The sequence below is a fragment of the Centrocercus urophasianus genome, unplaced genomic scaffold, assembly GCF_019232065.1.
Source record: "Centrocercus urophasianus isolate 14NV4802_14NV808 unplaced genomic scaffold, USGS_Curo_1.0 seq_5, whole genome shotgun sequence".
NCBI lineage: Eukaryota > Metazoa > Chordata > Aves > Galliformes > Phasianidae > Centrocercus > Centrocercus urophasianus.
In genome coordinates, this window is record NW_024885088.1 from 5,678,828 (window position 1) to 5,700,479 (window position 21,652).

At 40.0% G+C, this 21,652-nt stretch overlaps 1 protein-coding gene across 1 annotated transcript; it reads left to right on the forward strand.

The window, feature by feature from the left end:
* Window positions 1–1,996: 1,996 nt before the first annotated feature.
* UPK3A (uroplakin 3A) lies at window positions 1,997–20,527 on the forward strand. Its single transcript, XM_042835077.1, has 8 exons — window positions 1,997–2,047; window positions 12,849–12,905; window positions 14,498–14,572; window positions 14,785–14,940; window positions 17,531–17,810; window positions 19,003–19,085; window positions 19,518–19,650; window positions 20,229–20,527. The coding sequence occupies exons 2-8, from the start codon at window positions 12,875–12,877 to the stop codon at window positions 20,314–20,316; spliced, it is 846 nt and encodes a 281-aa protein (XP_042691011.1). The 5' UTR covers window positions 1,997–2,047; window positions 12,849–12,874; the 3' UTR covers window positions 20,317–20,527.
* Window positions 20,528–21,652: the final 1,125 nt, after the last annotated feature.

Below are 21,652 nucleotides of genomic sequence, written 5' to 3' on the forward strand. Positions count from 1 at the left end.
GGAAGAGTGCCAGGTGGTAAAAAAAAAAAAAAAAAAAAATGCACAAAGAAATCAGCAAAGCTTTGTTTTGATACAGAGAGGTGTTCATTATATATTAGATACTAGGGTACTCTATCTGTTGACATGTTCTGTGATGCCTATTTTATATTACCATCTTTTTTCCAAGAGAAAGGCAGACTCCCAAAGCAAGATATAAATACGAGGGTCATTCTCGGCTGAGCAGCTGAGATGAGTGACAATTTACTGACTTGCTTAAGTCAGACAGAAAGCCAGAAGAGATTCAGGAACTGAACTAGGTTTCCAAGAACCAATTTAGCATCCTAGAAGTTGTCCTTATATCACATCTCTTTTCTGATGTTTCAGGGGCCATAACAGGAGTCAGAATTAGGACCAGTCAGAAGAGTTTCACTTGTACTGCCAAAACATATCACAACTATGGCAGTGAATATTTACTTCCCAAATACAGAATGGAGAAAGTGTCTTACTCATAGTAAGGGCAAATGGGAGGGAAACAGAATAAGGACCAATATTTGAAGGGGAAGGGAGGAACAGAAGGGAGGAAAAGAAGGCAAAATGACCTAGGGGCAAGGGGTGATAAGGAGGAAGGCTGTTGTGTGACTGGGAGAGTAAGAAACAACACCTTATGCTGCTTTACTGGTGAGGTACCAGGCAACCAGTCTACACTTAGAATATGAATAAATATCTATCAGCTGAAGAGCTTGTGAGAGCTTCCCCGAGTTTGCCCATTTTGATATATAGCAAAATAACATACCAGAAAATCTGCCAGAGGAACCTTTTCCCACTCTTTCCCTACAGTGAATACAGTTTCTGAAGTTTCTTTTTTTGTTTTTCTTTCAGAAAGCAAAAGAATAAAAATCTCAAACAGGAAACAAACAAACAAACAAAACACAGAGCCATCATGAATCACTCTTGAATTCACTAGATGGCAACAAGAAGTAAGAAATCAGCACGGAATCTTTAACCAGAACATCTGGTTGGACCTTTGCAGTCCCACCACACCTTCACCCTGCCAAACAAACTGAAGCTCTGGTTGATCAAATGACCACCTTCTAAACACTAAATAAAACATACTCCTCGCAGATGTATAAATATTGTCTCAGTTGGCCAGTGCTCATGCTGACTGACTATCAATGCATCTATCTGGTTTCACTCACAGCCACGTTTGTGTGGCTTTGATGTGGCATTAGGGTTACCAGCTTTGACGTAAGCCCTGTGTCTGTACCTCTCTTTGCCTCCCAAAAGCAGAGCAATTACTTTCCAATCAAGCAGCTTAGGAGTGGGAAGGAAAAAAAATCATTCATTTTCTTAAAGTATAAATAAATTACACATGCTGAAATGTTCCCACTTCACTGAATATGGTTTTCCAAGGAAGGCATGGGCCTTCTATGCCCTTCTTCACCTAAGACAATGGCAGCTTTAAGTAAGTAAACAAAGTGATGTATAATTAAAATGTGTATTTCTCTTTCATTTAAAATACACAGATTTTGTGTTTATTTTTCTGTGTAAATCCCTAAATCAAACCATGGAAGGAAGGGAGGAAGGCAGAAAGGGAGGAAGGAAGGGAGGGAGGGAGGGAAGGAGGGAGGGAGGAAGGATATTAGTAGGGTGTCTTTCAAGCTTAATGCTTCTTTCTGTTCTTGTGAAGAGCCAACTCTACAGAAGTGTCAAAACCTTGAGGGCACCAACAGACCTTAATGCCCTTGATGAGCCTGCCTGGGGCCACCACCATACCCCTATCCATATTCTATTTAAGCTCATCCCTGGACTTTGGCCTCCTTCTGAGCTGTGTGGTAAGAGGCTTGGTCTTCAGCCCAGCTGAGCTGTGGCCTTGCCTGACCATGGACTCTGCTGATCTGCACCTATGGGCCAACCCCCTGGCTCAGCCTCAGGCCTGTTGTGTCACTGTAGAGCTGCCTGCTCTAGCTAACCATGCTGCTATCACTGGATTGGATCCAGACTTAAGGATTGGTTTCTTGGCTGGACCTGCTTCATCGCTGTGACCTTGTTTGGTGACCTGTACCCTGAGGTGATCCTAGCTGCAGCCCTGTATTGCTTGCTTTGCTTGGGACTGTGGGATGAGACCTGGTTGGTGAAACTTCTAGCCATGACATCTTCTTGGCTCCTGGATCTTATGGAGCAGTTGGCCCTGCCTGTGCTGTGTCCTGATATGTGGTCTATAGTTAGAGATGAGGAAGTGAAAGGTCTGGGGAGGCCTGATAGCAGCTTTTCAGTATCCAAATGGGGGCTATAAGAAAGAAGGGGACAGATTCTTCAGCAGGGGCTGCTGTGACAGGACAAGAGGAAATGGTTTCAAACTGAAAGAGAGGAGATTTAGATTGGATATAAGGAAGAAGTGTTTTACAGTAAGGGTGGTGAGACACTGAAACAGGTTGCTGAAAGAGGTTGTGGAAGCCCCATCCTTGAAGACAGGGTAGTCAGGGCCAGGCTGTTCGAGGCTCTGAGCAACCTGATTGAGCTGCAGATGTCCCTGTTCATTGCAGGGGAGTTGGACTATATGACTTTTCAACTCAAATGATTCTATGATTCTATCATGCAAAGTACCTTGTTGTAGAAGCAAGCACAGACAGAAAATACAGCTGGGCACAAGAGAAGCAACTCCACGTGATGGAAGACTCCATCACATACTGCAACTCAATCAGCCCACTGCCTGCCCCTAATGAGCAGGCTGAGATTTGGAAGCACTTTGTACAAAATGCGACAATGATGGCAGTCTTCTCCAAGCATCAAGCCTCACACGGACCATGCATCTTTCTCTCTAACTGTCCCAGTGACATGGATTCAAACTGGGAATGGGTGTCACGTTTCCAGCAAAAGGCTTGGGCACTTCTGGCCTCGGTGCCAAGCTTGGCACATGGCTGATTTTTGGATGTCATAATAGGGCCACCTCAGGCCTAGAAATAGGATTCTGTGCTATCTTGAAAGAAGTAGCAATGTGAGTTAGAGGCTGTGAGCTCCTGCTTCCCCTGGAAGCATCTTGGATGAATTTCCTCTTAAAGAAGCATGCTGTCTCCTCTCAGCTGAACAGCTTGAGATCACCTCAGAACTCTGCTTGGTCTTCTAGCAGTGTATCAACCATTCATCCAAGGTATGATGAAAGATCTCTGGCACATCACCTTCATTGTCAGCCTCCAGTCTACACCACACATAACTGATGAGGGATGGGAGGCAGAAGTTCATTTCCGTTGTCACCCCCTTAATTCATGTGAAGTCCTGTATGCCTGCCATTTTACTCTGTGTCCAGCTCTGCAGATGTAAAATGAGAATAGCACTCCTCAGATTCACACAGCTGGATACAAATCCAACCCATCTATGGGACTTTCAGGCTATATCCTCTGTGGGATGTATAGTGGGGTGCATCAGCAGCCCAGTTCATACAGTGAGCGATAATGAAAACCGCATACCAAAATGTCTTTTTCAGATGCACTTCTGCACGCAACGTTGATTTAGCCAGTCATTACCTAATCCCACTGTAAGATGTCAGCTTCCTTTAAAATGGACTCGTACTGCAATTTGAAAGTGCCAATACAGCGCAGACATGCATTTCATTAAATCTAAGCCAGATAAAGAGAGGTTGGTAAATTCATGGGTAGTAAGTGCTCTTTGTATTTCTTCGTCTTCTCTTATTACATTTTTAGCCTTATCTAGGATTGCTAGCACTATCAATGCTATGGGCATCCTACTCAAAGTGACTAGAATGTCAGTAAGCATTGTACTGGTTTCACTCTGACCGGGTGACTATGTGCAGCAGTTCTCACTTCCCTTCAACCATGAATAAGCACAATCACATCTTTCTGTAGGATATCTCAAAAGACACAGAGGCCCCAATGAATCAGCCATGGAAACATTCACACATTTACTTCAGTGAGCATAAATTGTATATAAAATATTGTATATATACAATACTGATTATTAATTAACTTTCTGCTATTTTACTAATATAGTGATATATCAGTATTTATATTTAATGAAAGAGAGAGAACTAAGTCACTTAAGTATAGTGACTTAGTTAGGCAATGCAGTAGCAGTCTTGATTATTAGAATCTTGATTTATTTTGTTGCCTTGCCTCCTAGCTCTCAACCAGAGACTCATAATCTAAAGACAATTCCCCTTCTAAGGTTTTCTTTCACATCTCTTAAGTATTGTCTGAAACACTGTAAGGGACACTAAGTTTGAAGTGCTTAGTTTGTGCAAATGCAACTAGAACAAGCAGACTTTTCACTAGTTGTGACCATGTAGTCACTGTGTATTTCTTTAAGCGTGCATCTGCACACTGAAGTGACACCATCAAAGGAAAATAACAGTTTAGGAACATCTGTTCCCAGAATTTTTGTGCCGTAACTCTTCTCCTTCTGTTACACTTTTATTCCAGTAATATCAGCAATAGCAAACACTGCCTTCCAAGCCAGATCACTGCCATCTGCAAGGTTTATTCAGAAGGACAGGAGAAATGGGCCCTCAAGAAGAGACAGTTAATGAGGTCAGGACTGAAATCAAAGGTTGGATCAGTTAAACTTACTCTCTTGTGCACAAACAAGGGATGGTAAACTTTGCATGTTTTTCTCCATTCACGGTGTAAAATCATTCTGTGCTTTTCTGAGTAACTCATAAGCTTTAGCTGGAGGGAAGGCAATTCTGGAGGAAAGGAAAACAGACTTTGTCTTTCTATGGGGTATAATGGAGTAACACTCTCTGAAAGAAGCATGCTACCTGCACAATTCCCCCACAGATCATACTAACACTGGGAAGGAGTGTGGATTGAACTGTTCATAGATCAGCATATAAAATAAAGTTTAAATCCAAGGGATCATCTGGAAAACCAACCTCACGTTGACACTCATAGCTTTTCTAGAAACATCACCAATAAGACAGCAGTTATTTCAAAGGATGTTCTGGTTTGTGACATCTAGATTCTCTGCATGCTTTCCTTTCTCACTTGTTTTTACTGCATGTAATTCTTCACTGGTTTGATGTCCTCAGCTGCTGCTAAGACAGAAGAATATTGAGCAATGAGACACAGAAACAAAAGGTCAAATTCTGATACATAGCTTCACAAATATATGATTACATTTCTGACAAGGTTGAATCTCTCCTTACTCTAATGAAACTGTAGGCACAAACTACCTTGAAATGACTTTCTTTAGCTATCACTCTCTAAAGCCAAGTGGATTGTCCTCAAGTCCTGACTTTCAGAATGAGAGCACAGCACATTCAAGTACAAAAGCCAGTGAACTTCCGTATCAACACAAAACCATGTAAAATTCAGGAACTGTTAGGGGAACTAGGCAAATTAAGCAATGTATAGCACTATTCTTCAAAAGAGATCCCAATGACCTGCGGATCTCTGTGGAGAGGCAATGAACTTCAGAGGTACAACCTAGCACTCTATTTCAGAGTTCTCATTTCTTAAGAACAGGCACCTAGCTCAGCATTTCCAAAGGGCTCTCAAAAGCAGAGGATTGAAAGAAAAGAAGTCATAAACAGAGAAAGAAAAAATGAATTTCTGTTCACAGATAGTACAATATAACCCATTAAGCACAGTATTGCCAGTCACCATCTCCCACTTAATAGTGATCACTAATGTAATTAAATAATGAGTTTAGTACTCATTATACCAGGAAACAATCTAGGCACTGGAATAACAGTTTCAATAACTGCACACTGTTTTATTAGTTAATAATCTTGAGTATGTTAACACATCTTAATATCTCTATGCATGTTTTCTGAGGAGTATAGGGAAGCTTTGCTTAAAGTAGGGATGAACCAGTGGAGCCCTCTGTTAGGTTTTCCTTCCAGCAAATTCAAGCAAAATTCTGCTGGAAGTGAATTGTAATTTAGTTTGTGGTAAGATAAAGTGGGGATAAAAAGGTCCAGATCTATAGTAATATAGCATCCATCAGCACTTACTCATAATTAGTAATTCATTCTATAAAAACTCTGTAATATCATTTCTCAGCCATTAATAATGGAGTTTTAACTATTGTTATAGATTTATTGGATCTTTACATAAAGCCAGCAGAACTTTTATTTATCATGCTTATCAGTGTTCCTACACGTTGCCATTCCTTTGCTCCCATCACAATTCCAGGATGCTGCCCCATGTCTGAGACATCAGGGCTGAGACTGGTGCTCTGAACCCATGTCATTCTCCCAGATTTTTTCATCAGAAACAAAAAAAAAACCCTTTCTCCTTTACCATCACTTGCCTGACTTACTTGCTATTTTGAGACTTGACCAGCAGAAACACTGCATGTGTTCAACACTGCCTGAGAATGTGGCATTCCTACAGCCTGGCTGAAGACTCAGCACCACTCCAGCATTATCCACTGTCAGTGAAATGGGACAGAGAGTGAACCTCGATGCCAGACACCAACATAAACTTAGGAGGCATTTGCTGCTTCTCTGCTTTCTTCCTGGTGCTTCAGGAGCAAGTCCCTGTGTTTGAGAGGTGTAAGGCACTTTGACTAAACAGAACAAACTTGCTAGACTTGGTAGACTTAGACTTGGCTGACCTTTTCATCACATTGAGCACTTTTTCTCTTCGTTCTGGTTTCTGACATTTTGCTTTTGATCTAATCTTTACAATTTCCAAAATTTATACTGTCAACTTCTTTCCCAAGATCTCTTCCAACAAATTCTTCTCTGTTCCTTTCTTTCCTCTTCAAGAGTCCTTTTTAAAGGTGGCTCTGAAGAACATAACGAACATCCGACATATGCAGCTTATTTCACTCCTTTCTGAAGGAAGGACTTATACATGTGGAGTAACATTTTACTTCAGGAAGGCTTTGTTTGCACTTTTTTTTAGATATGATGTGTTCTTGGATGGAAGGCGCTTCATTTTCTGAAGTCATCAGTTCTCATGGAAGTTTATTGTGTGAGCTGAGAAGTCTGTTCCCCTCGCATGTGCTGTACAATGTCCTTCATCCAACTTCTCTCTTTCAAGGATGTACAAGTGTGCCTTCTCCTTCCCTGTATCTTTCCCTCTCATTATTTGCAGGTCACTTAAGGAGACTGTCTATTATCAGAGATTATGACTTGGAGGATACTATAGATGTAACTTGGTATAAATTTGTGTAGATCTATTGGGTTCAGCTCATCATTTTACCTTTGTAAGTGGTATTCACATTTATGATGTTGGATTTATGATGCTATCCTTTCGGGTGACAGCAATCTAGTGCCATGTTGTAACAGCTGGAATAGTGGTAATAACTTTTTATAAATGTTTTATATACTTTTTAAAAATATACTCTACAATGTACTTTTGCTGGTTAGTGAGCTGCTTCAGTATTTAATCTAGAAAGCTGTGTATGATAATGTTAGACCTGTGTTAAAAATGCTGTATAAATTCCAGCATGTCAGTGCAAGTACCAGTAGACAGCTTTTAGTGCAAAAATTGCTTTGGCCAAGCAAGAATATGTCTATGTAATACGGCTGTAATTGCCTGAGCTGCTTGATGGTACTTATTAAATGTCTATGTTGCCCAATATGTCCCCTACATTTAATAGAACCAGCTCTAAAGAGCAGAGTTTAGGCTATACACCAATTACTTGGTGTAATCAAAACGTATAATAAGCAATCTTCTTTGGAATTTGCAATTCTTTGTTAACTGATGCATTGAAATAAACAGAAAATGGAGCAAGTGACATATAAATAGTGGTATCTGAAATGTAGTTCTTTAGTAAGTAAACAAATAAAAGTATTGCTATTAGAAGTTAAACGTTAAGATACAAATGAAGCTTTGCTTGATGGAGATCTCCGAGTAAAATACTGGAGATTTTCTTTCAGTTTTGTAGCAGCTTAAGTCCTGCCACTACCAAACAGGACATAAGAATAGCAGAGCTACTGGTAGGAAGCTGTCAGGTTGGACAAGTGCTAAGCTAATGTAGCCTTTTTTTTTAAGCCTGAAGAACTAGGAAATAAATTAAAATTACTCAAACCTTCCTCTTGGAGTTACCAGTGAGACTGATGTGTGATCCACATGCACACACAGTCGAAAATGCTCAAGTTTCTCCATTTTTAATGCTCTGTATTTCATTAAATGAGATGGATTAACCGTGCTTTTACACTGTTGCAGATGTGTAATGAAGCGGTTGAACTAGATGATCTTGGAGATCTTTTCCAACCTTGGTGGCACTATGATTCTATGGCAGCTTACGTGCTTTAAAATAACCCATTTTCCTCCCCTGTTGCAGGGAGTCCACATACATTCATCTCACATGGCTCAGCTGGAAAGCTGGAAGCTGGTAATCACAGGAACTTGCTGACTACCTGTGATTATTTTTACAGTCACTTTTAACACTTTTTTATCATACCAGTTACTGTGAAAGAAGAAATTGGGTAGATTTCAATCCCAGTTTTCGAGTGTTCGAGTCCAGACTAGCACATAATTCCTTATTTTTTATACATGCCTTATAAAAAGTCCCTCCCCAGCTTTTCTGTAGGTTCCCTTCACGTTCTGGAAGGCTGCTGTAAGATCCCTCCAGAACCCTGTCTTCTCTAGGCTGAAGAACCCCAACAATCTCAGCCTGTCCTCATAGACAAGGTGTTCCAGCCCTCTGATCATCATTGTGGCCCTCCTCTAGACCCTCTCCAACAGCTCAATGCCCTTCATCTGTTGGGAGCTTGAGAACTGAACACAGAGTAGAGGGGCAGAATCACCTTCCTTGACCTTTTGGCCACACTTCTCTTGAGGCAACCCAGGATGCAGTTGGCTTTCTGAAATGGAGGCTCTTAGAAAGATTACAAAAGATTACAATAAAAAGTCTCTTATTGAGTCCCACTCAGAGTCTGTTGAGAGGAAAAAGAAGGTTCAAGTAATTCTACACAAGACAAACAAGCTTCTGCCTACCATTTCAGTAAAAATATTTTAGCTGCTTAGCTTTAGGTGTTGGACTGGGAGAAACAAGAGCAGAGATGGGTTTGTCTTTTTTCAAGTCCCTGAACTTCAACATGCCTTAGTTATTACACTGAGGCATTGGTCACAACAGTGCTTGCATGTCTCATATAATCTTACAGTAAAACAAAATTGGATTTTTTTTTTCCCCATTCATAGGCTTATAGGTTTAAGTCCTCTGTCCCAGATGGACATTCAGTGCCTCACTTGTGTGTTACTCCATCTTTCTGCACAGTCTGCACTTCAACCATGGACGTGAAGACCAGGGACCCATGTACCAGAATTATTTCGCAAAACTTCTATTCTTTTTAGAAGGCAACTGCATGAGGTGTTTCTGTGGTATTATCTGGAGAATGCAGACTCAGACTAATTAACATCTAATTCGTGTATGTCATTCTAAAGGGTAGCTCTGTTCTGGGATTTATCTGGATATTTTCAAACAGCATCTATCAGGATGTAACCTAAAGTACTTCAACTGCAACCTGTAGACTTGTAGGCAGAGTAACATGTACTTTTTGTTCCTCCTGGAAACAATAAATAAATGATTGTTGTTAAAATTCATGTGTAAATGAAGTCCTAATGGAAAGCTTTATCCATTTAAAATCATGATATTATGGACTTAATTCATCACTTTGCTAGAAAACTTTTACACTACTCTGACTGAAGTGAAATTCAGAGCACTGTGATCAGTACAGGAGTCCGGTTACGTTGTATTTCATGTTCATTTTAAACCACAGCTGCTGCACTGAAGTTCAGCTAGTCCCAAAGGTATTAGAATAGCTCCACACAGTGATGCTTCGGGATGCTAGATTTAGAAGCCTTCCAAGCCCTAAAAAAATCTCCAAGAGCAAAAACTTACTTTCCAGCCCTTACATAGAGATTCCTCTCAAACATCAAATGTTAATCTAGTTGGATTTCATTAAATTCACTCTTGGTTACAAACTCAGGAAGCTAAATATTGTTTACCTGGTAAAATGGAGTTACAAGGGCTCTATCATACAGATACTCAGGGCCATCCTGAAGGATTACATTGTTTGGAAAGGCCTGCTTCTCTACATCATTTGGGAAGGGTCATTTCTTTTGCCCATTTCATGCCAATACAGTCAAGTTACTTCTGCACAAAGCCAATAATAGAAACTGCAGCCTAAGGAATGTAGTCACAGGCCAGGAATATTAACTTGATCTCTTGTCATCTCTGCTTAGCTTTTCATCGAAAAATGTATTACCTGTTCATAGATATAACACACCATTATCCAACCACAATGAACTACCAACAATATTTTATCTTCTTCTTCTACATCAGTGTGACTCCTGATTGTTAATGCTGTTTAGATCAAGTTTCTCAACACTACATTAGGAAACTATTATTATTACAATTTTGCATGTGCAGAAGTGTGTGACTGCCCTATATTGACCTGTCTGGCACATATGATCCATCATAACAGGTAGTTCTGAGAAGGCTGCAGCAAAGACAGGGTGCTTGGTTTTTATTAGGGACATCTCTATTGTCACATAAACCCAGGATTTTATAAACATAAATACCTCTTAGATGTTCCCAGCAGTACGAGATTGAAGTTCAAACAGATATCTGTAAACAGTAAGAAATTTCCTCAGCAAACACAAAGTTTTTGTGTAACAAAGGGGCCTTTCATTTTAACGTTCCTCCGAACTGCAGCTGTTTCGGTGCTGTGAGATTGTTTGGAGTTTACTGCAGTGATAAGATCTTACATGAGATTTCTGAGGGGAAAGCTAGAAGGACCAGTTCTGTCAGTAAGAAATTCACCTCAATGGATCTGTGCCAATTTACATCAAACAGCGGTGTGGCCCTGATTTCTTATGCAGCAAGCTGTTTTTCCCTTCTTATTGTTACCACTGCTTGACCTTTCAAGTTTGAACCAAATTAATTGCCACCAGATGATAAAATAAATTCTAAGACTTCATCTTTATAACTGAGCCTTCCTATTTCCTTATGGGCACATGAAAAATTTCTAACGTAAGGAGATCTATGGCTCAGTGCGTTATGCTGCCCAGATCTGTGCACAGGTGAGATCCTAACTCAGCAGGTAGTTCTCTGTTCCTGTGTAGAGCAACTGTAGGATGGAGCTTATCTCCATCACTTGGGTCCCTTTTTAACATTTCAGAGATCATCCTGAGGCCCATAATCTTTAAACACGAAGGAACTTTATTAGGAAAGGAAGAAGAGAGCCTCCCAAAATGAATCCTGAAGCCACGTTGATAAGCGTGCAGATTTAAAGATCTGAAGTGAGTGCCCCTTGTGGCAGCCACAAAGAACAGAAATACTCTCCCAAGGAGCCAAAGATGTATCAAAGAAATTGCAGAACTGCACAAAGGTGCCAGGCATCCATATGGCCTCTGTGCAGCAGATCTTGAGATGTGAATCTACTCTCCAAGTATTCTGGGATGACTTTGAGAGAGAAATGTCATAGAAGGCATTTCACCTCCTGCTTCAGTGGGCAGTTTTATCCCTGGATAAATGGGAAATTTCTAACTTTTATCTATAGCGCTATGTTATAAATACGTTGTGGCAGTGACTGCAAAATATTTGTCAATAACTGGGAGTTTTCATTGCCAGAATAGCCTGGATTTCTAGATGCTATTATTATATTATTAACACTGGCCACGAGAACAACCACTTCTGAAGTCTATAGTAGCAGCTTAGTAACAGCTCACAACAGACTTTTTGGTTTCAGCGCAGCTCTCAAAAGGTCAAACACCTTTACCATCATAGCGGCACAACAGCAGCTTTCCTTGCAGGTACCCTCTGCAAGGCTGATAAAGCATGACTGAGCACCAGAGGCAGTTACAGATCCCACTGGGCCACCTCAAGTAGGGTGACTGGCAGAAGGAGAAACATTTCCATCATTTCACATGCCATCTTGTCCTCACTTTCAGGATTTTTCACAATGTTACATCTCCATACTTGCCCATTTCTATCTGTCCGTTCTCCACCACTCTCCCAAACCTTGATCATCAGTTTATCAGTGTTCTTAATGATCTCCAAATTCTCTTCCACATCTTTTCTATTCATTGAATTTTATTTTTTAATTAATTCACAGAGGCATTACTACTCTCCTCTTTCAGCTCATTCCTCACGATCTATATCCACCAAGATATCTGCAGGAAATTGCAAGCTTATAATAGCTTTTCAGACAATCAGTGATGATGCTCAAAGCACTTTAAAATGGATTCTGTGTCTTATATATTGTTCCACCCTCTTCACTGGATTATTTCTGAACTGATTGATGTCACCCTCATGTTTTTTAATCTCTTTATTAAACATGTCACATTCTCTACAAGGAGTTGTGCTTACAAGCAGGACACAAATTTCAGGCTACGTAGTGAACCAAAGAGATGGAACACAGCAGAAAGTGGGGGTTAACTCCACCCTGCACACAGCTGAAAGATATAAAGAAGGCTTCAACTACATATCCTGGAAGATTCTATACACTTCATGGCCTTTGGGGTCCTATCATCCCCAGCTCATTATGGGCTTCATACAGCCCTGAAAAGGCAGAGATGGTTACAGAAAATATTCTCATGAGAAATAATGGATTAAATTGTCATCCTGTAACCACTTAAGAAGTTGATTAACGTTTCTGTGATGAGCAACTCTTTTGGCATACTTTGGACAGTTGTAAAATTAATCACGAGTCACAGCTTGTACAATCATATCCCATAGAGTGCCGTACTACAGCCTTCATCCAGGCAAAATTCCAAGAAAGTCATGTAGAGCTTTGTCTGAGTGGTGGATTTATTGCTTGGTGGCTGCAAATCTAAAAAAGTAGTAATAATTGTTACCTTTCAACCAAAATTTATGCTGTGATTCTGGGCCTTAACTTGTTTCTCTTTAAAACTGTTATTCTTCCTGTTGTCCATCTGTTCTGACCACCACAGAAAGCGGATGAGGGAGAAGAACTTTCATGCAAAGCATGGAAGAGTATTCTGTAACGTGTAAGTATCTTGTATGTTACAAAATAGACTGTTTCTTTTTCTCTGACATCCAACAGGTCCTGGTGGTTTATTTGCTTTGTTTTAATTAGGCAAATAATATGTGTATTTTCTGTCATAAAATGAAAATGGCAAGAAGACTGCTGAGCTGAAGTTACCTATCTAAAGAACTCATAAACTGATTCCACAGGAATCGCTGTTTGGAGAAAGTAATGATTTCATGACCTAGAAAGAAATCCTGTTGTTTTTTAAGATGTGCCATTGCTTTGTGGCTAGAAGCCTTCTAGGTTTTGGACATCACTGACAATGTTTTAAGGAATAAAAACACTCAAGCAGTTGAGTAACAATTTTGTGCAACAAATAAAAAGCACAAGTATTAAAAGTCAGATTCCTAGCAATAAAAGACAGAAGGGTAAGTTTTTTTTCTGATTTACATGAGTATTTTTAATCTGCTATACCTGTTTATGCCAGCAATGGCTTGGAGTGCACTGTGAAATGAAAAGGAATACCAAAACACTGCTCTAAACACTGCTCTAAAGCAGTGCAAATCTGGGATAACTCCAGAATTCAAAATTCTCTCTCAAAAGTAGTGTGACAAAAAAAGTCAAACCAAACATATGCTGACATGCAGAATTTGAAACAAAATGAGACACATATTGAGAGGAAATTACATTATAATTGATTATATAATTCAAATGAATGTCAGGGTCCCATGACAGATCCATGAAGGAGATGGATTTGCTAATCTACCAGTAGCCAAATTACTGTAAATCTGGAGTTGGTTCAGTGGCTTCAAACTAATTCCAAATATTCTGTAAAATCTTGCAGATATTTTTCCCTGCTGTCTACTTTAAGCAGGTGGTTATTAGCTTTGTAATCTGAGCTCTTATGTAATAGACCATCCTCAATTTCAATACTCTCACGTGTACTCTCAGATGAACAATTCAGTACAAGTTCAGCTTTCCCAGTGGCTTGTTATTTATGTTGCTGTCTTGAAATTTACTAAGGTTAAGAAGAATTAGAATCAGAAAACTTCTGTTTTTCAAGATATAACCCAGGAAACACAATTCAAAAGGCAACTGTGACCTAGTGGCTGGTAACCCTGTCCATGACAGAGGCAGTTGGAACTACATGATCTTTAAGGTCCCTTCCTATCCAAGCTATTCTATTATTCTATGACCTCTTAGTTATGGTTGCCCATATTTAAAATTCCGAATCAGAATTATCTATGATGTACGTTGAATGTAAGATTTTGATATTCAATCCCAGAATTTCCCTACGCAAGAGATTTCAAAAGCTTTTAGGCCGAGAAAGGTAAAAAAAAGTAAAACACCTTACAACTACATACATGGAAAAAACCCTCTCTGCCCATGGCACTGCTGAGAGCTAAGCTGCTGCTCACCACCAGGTAAAAATCATACAGCACTCTACCTCAGCTGGAAGCTTGTAAGAGCTGAGGTGATTGGCACTAGCTGAGAAGGAGGGTGATAAGCATAGAGGGAGGTGCTAAGGATGGAGAAGCTTGTGGAAGGGAGTGGATATAGGAGATCTTTAGTAGGGGCTACTTACTAGTGTTATTTTTCTTTTTGTGGCAGGTGTTCAGGAGAGCTCAGGCATGGTCAGCCATTGGGTTGTGTTAGTCCTCTGCTGCTTGGGACAGCTTTGTGCAGGTAAATGATACTTATCTCTGATCTTTTCTCTTGATCCTCTCTTTGTATCTCATCATTTTTCTGTTTGGGTGGAGTTACTGGAGGTTTTTGTTTGTTTGTTTTTTGGTGTGTGTGTGTGGTTTGTTTTTTTTTTTTCTTTTTCTTCAAGCTCTTTCCTAGGACCTGTGCTGAAAAAGATTTTCCAATATTATTTTGGCAACTTTCCTTTCCAGATCAGAGCATGAAACCTCAGCTTGCAGCCCCTCAGCTTGCAATAAACAATCCCACTCTCACTACGATTGCCCTAGAGAAACCTTTCTGTACGTTTGATAGCTCACTACATCCAAACAAATCTTATGCCATCTACTTGTATGTAATGAAAAGTTCAGGTAAGTATCAAGCGTTATTTCATCTCTAGAAAATAACTACATTATATGGCCATTGCATGCTATTCTTCAGAATTTGATGGGAGCAAGAATCAGTGGAAGAAAACAGAAAAAGAGGTAGCTGTAAGTTACATGTAAGCTTGGCCTCTGGTCTCAGTTTTTTTTACTAAGGTCTTACTATAAAATAGCTATTGGAATTCCATGGTACTGATTAAAGGTGTGTAAGCTGACTCTCTGTAGGTGTGGAACAGCACCATCGCTTATAAACAGTTTGCCCTGATCTTGTGGGCAAAGATCATTGTGATCTTGTTGGATCTAATGAATCCAACCGGATCAAAATCTGATACTTTCTCTAAACGTGAATACCTTGAATAAAAACCCCAAATCCCCTACGTAAATATGCTGAGAGAAGATGGGTAACCTCTGCTGTTTGTTTTATAGTTAAGGTTGCATAGACCCAGTTTATTTGTAACTGAGACAAGTTACACTCATCTTATGAGCAAAGATGCTCGGCACATGGGTTCATTCGTAAAGTTAATTTCATAATTGCTTGTCAATGAATCATTGCTGGCCATGACCAAGAGCTTCCTTCACTGTTTCCTGCTGTTCTGACCGACTGTACAGACTGCCAGCTAGAGATGCTCCTTAAGCTGAGAGGAAGGAATGACTTTATAACATACTGTTACCCCCGAATGCCATCTGCAGCTTCCTTTTTTGAGGAGAGTTCTTGTGGGGTGGGAGGGAAGAACAGGTCAACAGCTCAAAAAGGCTAAAGTGTGCACTGCTGAGTGATGCTCTTTTGGAAAAATTGGGAAGAGTTTTCTTCATTGCCTTGGACTAGTTGAAACCTTAACCAAATACACTGTCTGATACAGCTACCAGTGCAATTATGAGTGTGCTGCCTTTTGAGATGATTCCCAGAAATGAAGTACACCTCTTTGCACGTCTAAAACAAATTGCAAGTACATTATGTGACTATAAAAAGCTACAATGACCTGAAAGCAGTTATAACTGCAAACATGCATCTGGATCTGACATTTTGTGTTAGAAAAGACATCAGCCACTCTGTCTCCTATAGATTCTGTGGGAAAAGCCCTCTAGAGATGGGTGAATCTCTTCAGAAGAGGTTTCATAAAGAAAAACCTCTTCCGCTGCTTTTAAAACAGGCAGATGCAGACTTGTTTCTTGGCAGAAGCGGAAGGAATTTTGTTTGGATTTTTTTATGGTCTGCAGAAAAGCACATTGTCTCACTCTTGGTTGCACTTTCGAGCAGGGAGAGGTGAAATTTTAGATAGTTTGATTTTCTAAACACCTCATGTTCAGCTCTGCTGGCAATGAAATGAATCAGTACACAACAAAACTGAGTGCCTAGTAAATTTCTGAAGAACTAATGTAACCTTTTGGTCTACTCTGGCTAATGACACTGTCAGACTTGATCTACCTAACAAATTGAAAAAGCAAACAAAAGAACTGCTTAGAGAATAGCTCACCACAGCCATGCTGAGAGTTACTGAAAGAGGACACTGGAAGAGCAGGAAGACCTAGGTGTAATTATTCAAATTTAGGGAAGACAGCCCCAGTAACTCATGTCATGGCTAGTCTTCACTTCCATGTTCTTGACGCTGTTCAAATAACTTGACCACCATCTCTGAAGTCAAATTTTGAACCCTTGTCTTTCAAAACAAACTTAATTTTGCATTGTATCATACCTAAAAACTTCTCATGGCCAAACAGTTGCAAGAACTCTGCTCCAGGAGCACAGCAGAATGCTTGCGAACTTAAGTAGTTCCCAGTATACTGCAGCTGCAGAAAAACTGGCAGTCCCTCAGCGCTGACAGCACTGTACAACTGGAAGGAGCTCTCAGATTAAATTAACTCTCAGTTGCAGAGCTTGGGAGCATCTCTTGACACTTGTGCTTTGGCTTTGCAATAGGAAAAATGTGAGAGTTGGAACTGAACTTTTTAAAGGATGCTGTAGAGTTGGGTGCAGATGTATACTTGGCTTGAAGCCATGAAGACTTTCAGACTTTCTGTCATGTCATCTGGAAGCATTAGCATGCCTGGCTGGTCAGGAATGCAGATGCTGCATCTGCTCATGCATTTCCTACACACTGGTTTGCATATTGTGCTGTTCTGGAAGGTGCTATTGTATGACTGAGGTCTCAGGGTTTCTGTTCCATGAAACAGAATTGTGGCTCTATAGAAACTGCCTTGGCAATAATATCAAATCAGAAGCGGCAGAACTTCTGGATGCTTTTTGGAGCCACATGGGGTAGGGTTGAAGAACAGTCTTTGCCACCATAGCCTGTCAAATCCTTGAAAAGAGGAAATGAGAAAAAAGAGGAAATGTGGGAGGATTCTAATGAAAAATATTGCCTGAGAGACATTGTATATGCTTCCTGGTTTCTAAGGAACAAACGTAAATAGCTTTGACAACAGATGAGGAGTAAGCAGTGGGATCACCACGCAGACTGTTAGCAGGTATTTGGCTTCAGGTATTTTGGGGTAGAAGAGCAATTGTCAACTTAATACAAGATAAAGGGAAAAGGCTGCACTAGTTCTAATAGCCTTGTTAAAACCACCTCTCCTGCAGCAAGCACAACAAGCTCAGTGGTGACTGACAGCAACAGCAAGCCACTTGACAGCACATTCCAGCAAACACTTGGGGGAAATCTTGGACCTTACAAGGCTGCCTCATTCGATGTACCCAACTGTGCGTCACCTCCCAAGCTTGCTGATGCGGGAGACATCAACAAAGTTTCCGACGTCCTGAAACAATACCTCTTCAGAGTTGGGGATGATGGGACTTGTTTGTATGACCCAAACTTCCTAGACGTCTGCAATCCACCTCTTTCACCAGACACAACATACAGGTATAACTCTTATTTCTTACAAAGTGATTGCTGCTCTTAAAACTCATTTAAGAACGAAAATCTACTCTCTAGAGTTCCCTTATGATAGTATGATGTGAATTATCAGTACCTAACTGGAGGTTGAAATGCAGTATTGCAATGACAGTTATAAAGAAGGCTTGACTTTGGTCTAGCACTCTGCAGATCGTGCTCTATGGTGTTCTTGCAAGCGTGAGCTCTATTGGGTTAAATTTGTGAGTCGATAGGAAAACTCATGTGTGAACTTCTGGATATATACTCAAATTGAAGCAGATGATTTAGGGACAGTATCTGACCAGAAACTGATGGAAGAAGTTTGAAGAATGAAGTTGAGAATATTCACCGTGTATTTTGTGCTAGATGGGTCTGCCAAATAGCAGACATGAGTTTGGCCCTGCTTGATTTGTTTTGACGGAATTGTGGGAAGCCAAAGTTTTCTGCAACCTCCTGCTCCAGGAAGGTCTCAGTGTAATTGGAGACATCGCAGTAAGGGCCAGGCAGCTTGCAGGCTTGTCCAGCCCCTGCTGTCTGTTGAAGTGAGCCATCTGGGGAGCATGGGCACACTCACTGCTATTACCCAAGATTCTGGGTTTTGCTGTTATCCACTATTTAAAAGCTGTAGTAAAGATGGCAGCCATATGAAGCTGTATCTTCTGTAGAAACTTTTGCTTCTGAAACAAAATACTATGGGATCTTTTGAGAAGACTGTCTACCCTCCTCTGTCTCCAGACATTAAAACTCTAAGTATTGTAGAATGGAAACTGAATTCCTTTGCCAAATGTGTTGTTGGCCTGCTTTTTCAGTGCTTTTCCTATCAAAGAAAGTGCCAAAGGTTTCTATTGTTGGACAAAATGTTTGACTTCCATATGGAAATCAAAACCACTTGCTGCTCTAAATAGTGAGGCTTTTCATAAGGGAATAGCAAACTGGGAAAAACTAGTTTTGGAAAGCTAATACCTGCCAAGGGCTCATAAAAATGGAGTGCAAACTCTACATGTCATAGCACAGAACGCTTCTTCTATTAATACTATTTGTTCCTTATAAGGTCTCTGAAAATAGTTATCTTTCACTGCTTCTGCGTAATGCTTCAACCAAAAACGGGAGTCTGAGTAGCTAATCTACAAAAGGAAGCTCAACATTTGAAATACCTAATTTAATGCTCTCTTCCCCACAGGTTTAAATACGTGTTGGTTGATAACACTGAAGGTATCATGAAAGATCAGACTCTTTGGTCTGATCCAATCAAAACCAGAGAAGGTAAGTCTGTAGTTTTGCTCAGGTCTTATGAAGTAGCCTTGTTTGCCTTAGGACATTACTGGTTTCCTAATGAGCAATGTCTAGCATTTTTCTACAGCTTTCATAATTCTGTCAGCCTTTCAGTTCTGGCGTAGCAAATACGAGATAATGGTCTGCTTCTTTTGTGTACTTTAAAGCTTTGATAAAGTTTGTGCATGTGATTGCAGACTTGATGGCTGTTCATGTAATCAGGCGTTGCCAAAATTTCTAGGTAGTACAGATACTTGTCAAGTTTATAGCTTCAAAATGCTGACACTGAATCTAAAGCTTCTTCACCATAAATCACCTAGACATCAGTTTTCCTCTCCTAAATCACCTCCTTTCCCCCATTTAGTAAGGTTGTACGTAGTGAAAAAAATGATTCCTAGGAACATTCTTACCATGGTTTTCTAGCTAAACTTCCCATGAAAATTGATATTTGGCCTGGTCGAAGGAGTGGAAGCATGATCGTCATTACGTCAATTCTAAGTGTGTCAGTGTTCCTTCTGCTTGCTGGCTTGCTCGCTTCTGTGTTTTCTGCTCTTGTGTAAGTACTGCTACACCCTGCACTTCTAGTAGTAGCACCTAATCCCCTGGCAATCAACATTCTTTTCTATAGTTCCATGCCACTGTTGGTAGTGGTGTTCGATATGACAGACCAGATGATATTCTTTCAATTTTGAACCTCTTATCAGCAGAAAAGGAAACTTTGTCAAATAATCTTCCCTACCAAGGCTGAGATCAACAACTCTTGTAATCATTATGCACGCTAAAACGGTCAGACTTCAGTATGGACTGATGAAAAAAAATAAAGCCTATGCATTTTTTTGTGTATTACAGGTTTCCATATATGTAGAATTTGGCAACTGTCTTAGGGGGGTTAGGTCTTCATAGTGATCATATAGTGTTTTAATTAACACCTGCTTGATTTTGATTGATTCAGCTCTTCCATAGGATAAATAAATTACCATTTTGAATTAATAAACAGTGATTATTAATAAAATAAATCTGTAGGCTTCTCATTCTAAATGTTGTAAGTAGCAATTGGCCTTTGCAAAATATACTGACAATAGGCTCCACTCAGTCTCTATTGGAACTTACTGAATTCTTTCCCATAACCACTAGGGAATCAGAAGATCCTTCTGCAGAGACAAAGGGCACATCTGGGACTACTCAACAGAGTGAACTGAGACCACAGCAGAGCTCTGAGTGAACAGCCAGGTTCAAGTGAAGTCTGGAAATAAAGCTGAAAATGTGCCATGCCCTGCAGGACTGACTCTTCTGCCCAGCACTGGCCCCCTGCTACAATATGCAACCAACTGGGCCTGTACAACAAACAAAAAAAGGACTGTTTTTTAAGTCTTGCAGTAGATGATATCCTGTCTTGTCCTAATAAGATTTTACTTAGGTGATTGCTGTTCGTAGCACACGTCAGGTGCCTGGTCTGCAGATGAAGGTTCATGAGATCCTTCAGCTTCAGCATTCCAATGATAAGTTGTCTAGCACACATTCACATGTGGAGTAAACATTACAACAGGCATCTGCTTCTCATGTTCAGATGAATATGACATAGCCATTGGAGTCTCAGCCTTTCTCTATATAGTATCTGCTGAAGAATTAAAGAAAAACTGCTATAGAAAAAAAATGTTGCAAGACAAAAGTAGGGATTGAAAGGTGAATATACTTATAAACAGGGTCTTCCTCAACATTTTAGTGACTATTTGTCATGCTTTCAATTTTTTCTCTTCTTTCCAGAAAGGAAGAAACTGAATTCCAATTACCCTGCACATACCAGAGTAATCCTGACCTCGTGTGCTTAAATATCCTCAAATTGTTTTGCAGGAATGGTAGATAATAAAATTGCTTCAGATTTCTTCAGAGCTAAGTGTAAGTGTTGATGGACTAGTAAAGGTGTGATACTGCTTTGATGGAAAAGCCTAAGTACATTCACAGCTATCAGGCTTAGCCTCACTTTTGTCTTTTCTTTATCTGAGGCAGCAGCACCTTCACATCTTACTATCTAGGCTGGTGGGGGGTTTAGAGATGATTCTTCATTTTATGATTTATTGGTGATTAGAAATAAATATTTGCACCAAGTTTAAGTTATGTACTGCTTTTTTTTTTCTCTTTTTTTTTTTTTTCCCCACTAATACCACCCTGCAACAGGTTTGTCACCATAAATGACTAATAAAGATTCATTTTCAGAGCCCTCTTCTGTATGTATGAGCAGCTGTTCTACTGTACTTACTGGTGATGAGCAAAAAGCTCTCACTAGTTATTACTGATGTTCCCCTAGTTTACTATTACATTAGATTAAACTGTCTGGGTAACTGCTCTTTTTTGACACGTGCCTTCTGGCTAGAAATGGATGCTCAAGTACCAGGAATGCTTTTGGTTTTCTTGTTTCTTTCTACATTTAAATGGGTGCCTTGCTGCTCTAAACACAATTCTGAGGTACTTTCCGATTCATGTATTGAATCAAGGGACATCTGGAGAAAATTGCACATTTACAGCTCATACTGTCATGTTGAAAATTAGAGTGTATGAGA